Raw genomic sequence first — 1,827 nt, forward strand, 5'->3', positions numbered from 1 at the left:
GCTCCCTCCTGCCTTTGCTGCCCCTCACCCGGTCCTGCTTCAGCTGCTGTGGGCCCGCGCGGTCCAATAGTGGTGATCCAAATAAAGAAATGCCTTGGGGAGCAGAGAGGCTCTTTTCGCCCAGATCAGTTTCCCAGTCCAGCTTATAAAATGGCAGCAGAAACAGCTGTTAGACATTGGCGTGAGAGGGAGGGATGATGCAGGGCTGCCATGGGGGGGGTGGGAACTTCCTACACCAGCACTCCCACCAAAAATGAAATTTTGGGTTTATTGGATTTATCGGATACAATGGAAGCACCTTTCCAAGCAGGTAAGCCCTGAGTTTATAATATTTCTTTTTCTTGATCATAAGCATTTTCAACATTTTTTTGTTTTTTTCACATTTTTGTACTGTTATTTACATTTGACTGCTGGGTAGCAGGCGGCACTCAACTCTGAGCAGTGATGTGAAGTTCTGTGGTGTACATATAGTTCTTGTTTTGATGTCTTTTTGTGTCACCTTACTATGTCAGAAGCTCACGTGTGCATGGGTTCAGCGTTTTGCTTCGTTAGCTGTCCCACTGAGAGCTATTTAAGGATGCCGTGTAATTTGTTCGGAGACTCTGAACTGTAAAGAGGTGTGGGGAATTGAGCCCTGATGCTGTTTGAAATGTGTGGGCTGGACAAGTGAGCAAAAGAAATAAAGTGAATTTGTTTCTCCTGGAAATCTCCACAGCCGAGAATTGTTCAAAGGCAGGTGGAGATTTAAAGGACAGCATCGCGAGAGGATGAAGGTGATCTTTGTATTGAATGAAACTGCAGGGAACTCAACGTGTGTATGTAATTTTTCAGTGCAGTAGAACAGCTGGCCCTGAGGTTCATTCCAGCCCGTATCCTGTCACCGACAGTCGTAAGTTGGTGAAAGGATGTAAGAACAAGGCAAGGACTAACCCGCCTGCCGCTTCTAAACTAGGTGCTTAACGTTGGTGAAAGACAGTGCTGTTCCGGGGTTGGAGCTCAGGCACTGGAAGCCAGAGTCCACTTTCTCCCTCTGGGCACCCTGCAAGCGAGCGATACGCTGCTTCTCCTCCTCAGCCTAACTGCGAAGAGATAAAAAGCCTTCAGTTCTGACACACTAGTAGAGTATGTGCTGATCTGGCATAAACGAGTCATTGAGACTTCTGCCTAGGGCTTCAGACGAGTCCTAATTTTTTAGAGATTTTTGAATGCGTTAGAAAAAATGGAGTGTAAAAGTTCAGGCTCACTGTTGAAGTAACTGGTGCTGTTCTTTACAATAACCTACAGTGCCCTTTTAAATTAGCTCATGTCCATAGCACATCCCGAGAAAGCGTGTAGCAATCAGGTCTTGAGCACAGGCGGCGGTTTGAGTTCAGTGAGAGGAGCAGGGATTCTGGCTCTTGTTCGGTAACTTGTGCATCCTATGGGAGGTGGAAAGCTCAGGGCAGGGGATCTTTAGCCATCTGCGCGATATGTTTTTAATACTACTTGAATGAACACTCAATTACTGTGCTGTCGGACCTGTATTATGGTGGACGCTGTTTTACTGTCTCACTTGTAATCTAGAAAATGAACTAATACAGAAGTCGAACCAATTGTTAAGTCAGTACTATTTATTAACATTTTTACTCGTGTGATCCCCGCATTTGTAGCGCTATAGATGCCTACAACGCATCTATGGTATTTAAGTGAGTGCTTGTAACATTTAATAAACGTAAATATAGCATCAATCAGTGTGCAAATACAAGCTTTTAAGTTACTTTTTCTGCCACCCGTGCAACAGCACGAGAACAAACCCCTGCCCACCCAGGCGGCCGTGGCAGACGCGGT

At 45.6% G+C, this 1,827-nt stretch overlaps 1 protein-coding gene across 1 annotated transcript in view; it reads left to right on the top strand.

Moving 5' to 3' along the window:
• The first annotated feature begins 106 nt into the window (after positions 1-106).
• Positions 107-1,827, top strand: part of SSB (Sjogren syndrome antigen B (autoantigen La)) — a 12,980-nt gene continuing 11,259 nt past the window's right edge. Inside the window, exon 1 of the mRNA XM_009325425.1 lies at positions 107-310. Coding sequence (XP_009323700.1) covers positions 254-310 — 57 coding nt within the window. The 5' untranslated portion in view covers positions 107-253. The remainder of the gene's footprint in view (positions 311-1,827) is intronic.

Source organism: Pygoscelis adeliae, unplaced genomic scaffold (assembly GCF_000699105.1).
Source record: "Pygoscelis adeliae isolate BGI_AS28 unplaced genomic scaffold, ASM69910v1 Scaffold106, whole genome shotgun sequence".
In the NCBI taxonomy this organism is placed as follows: domain Eukaryota; kingdom Metazoa; phylum Chordata; class Aves; order Sphenisciformes; family Spheniscidae; genus Pygoscelis; species Pygoscelis adeliae.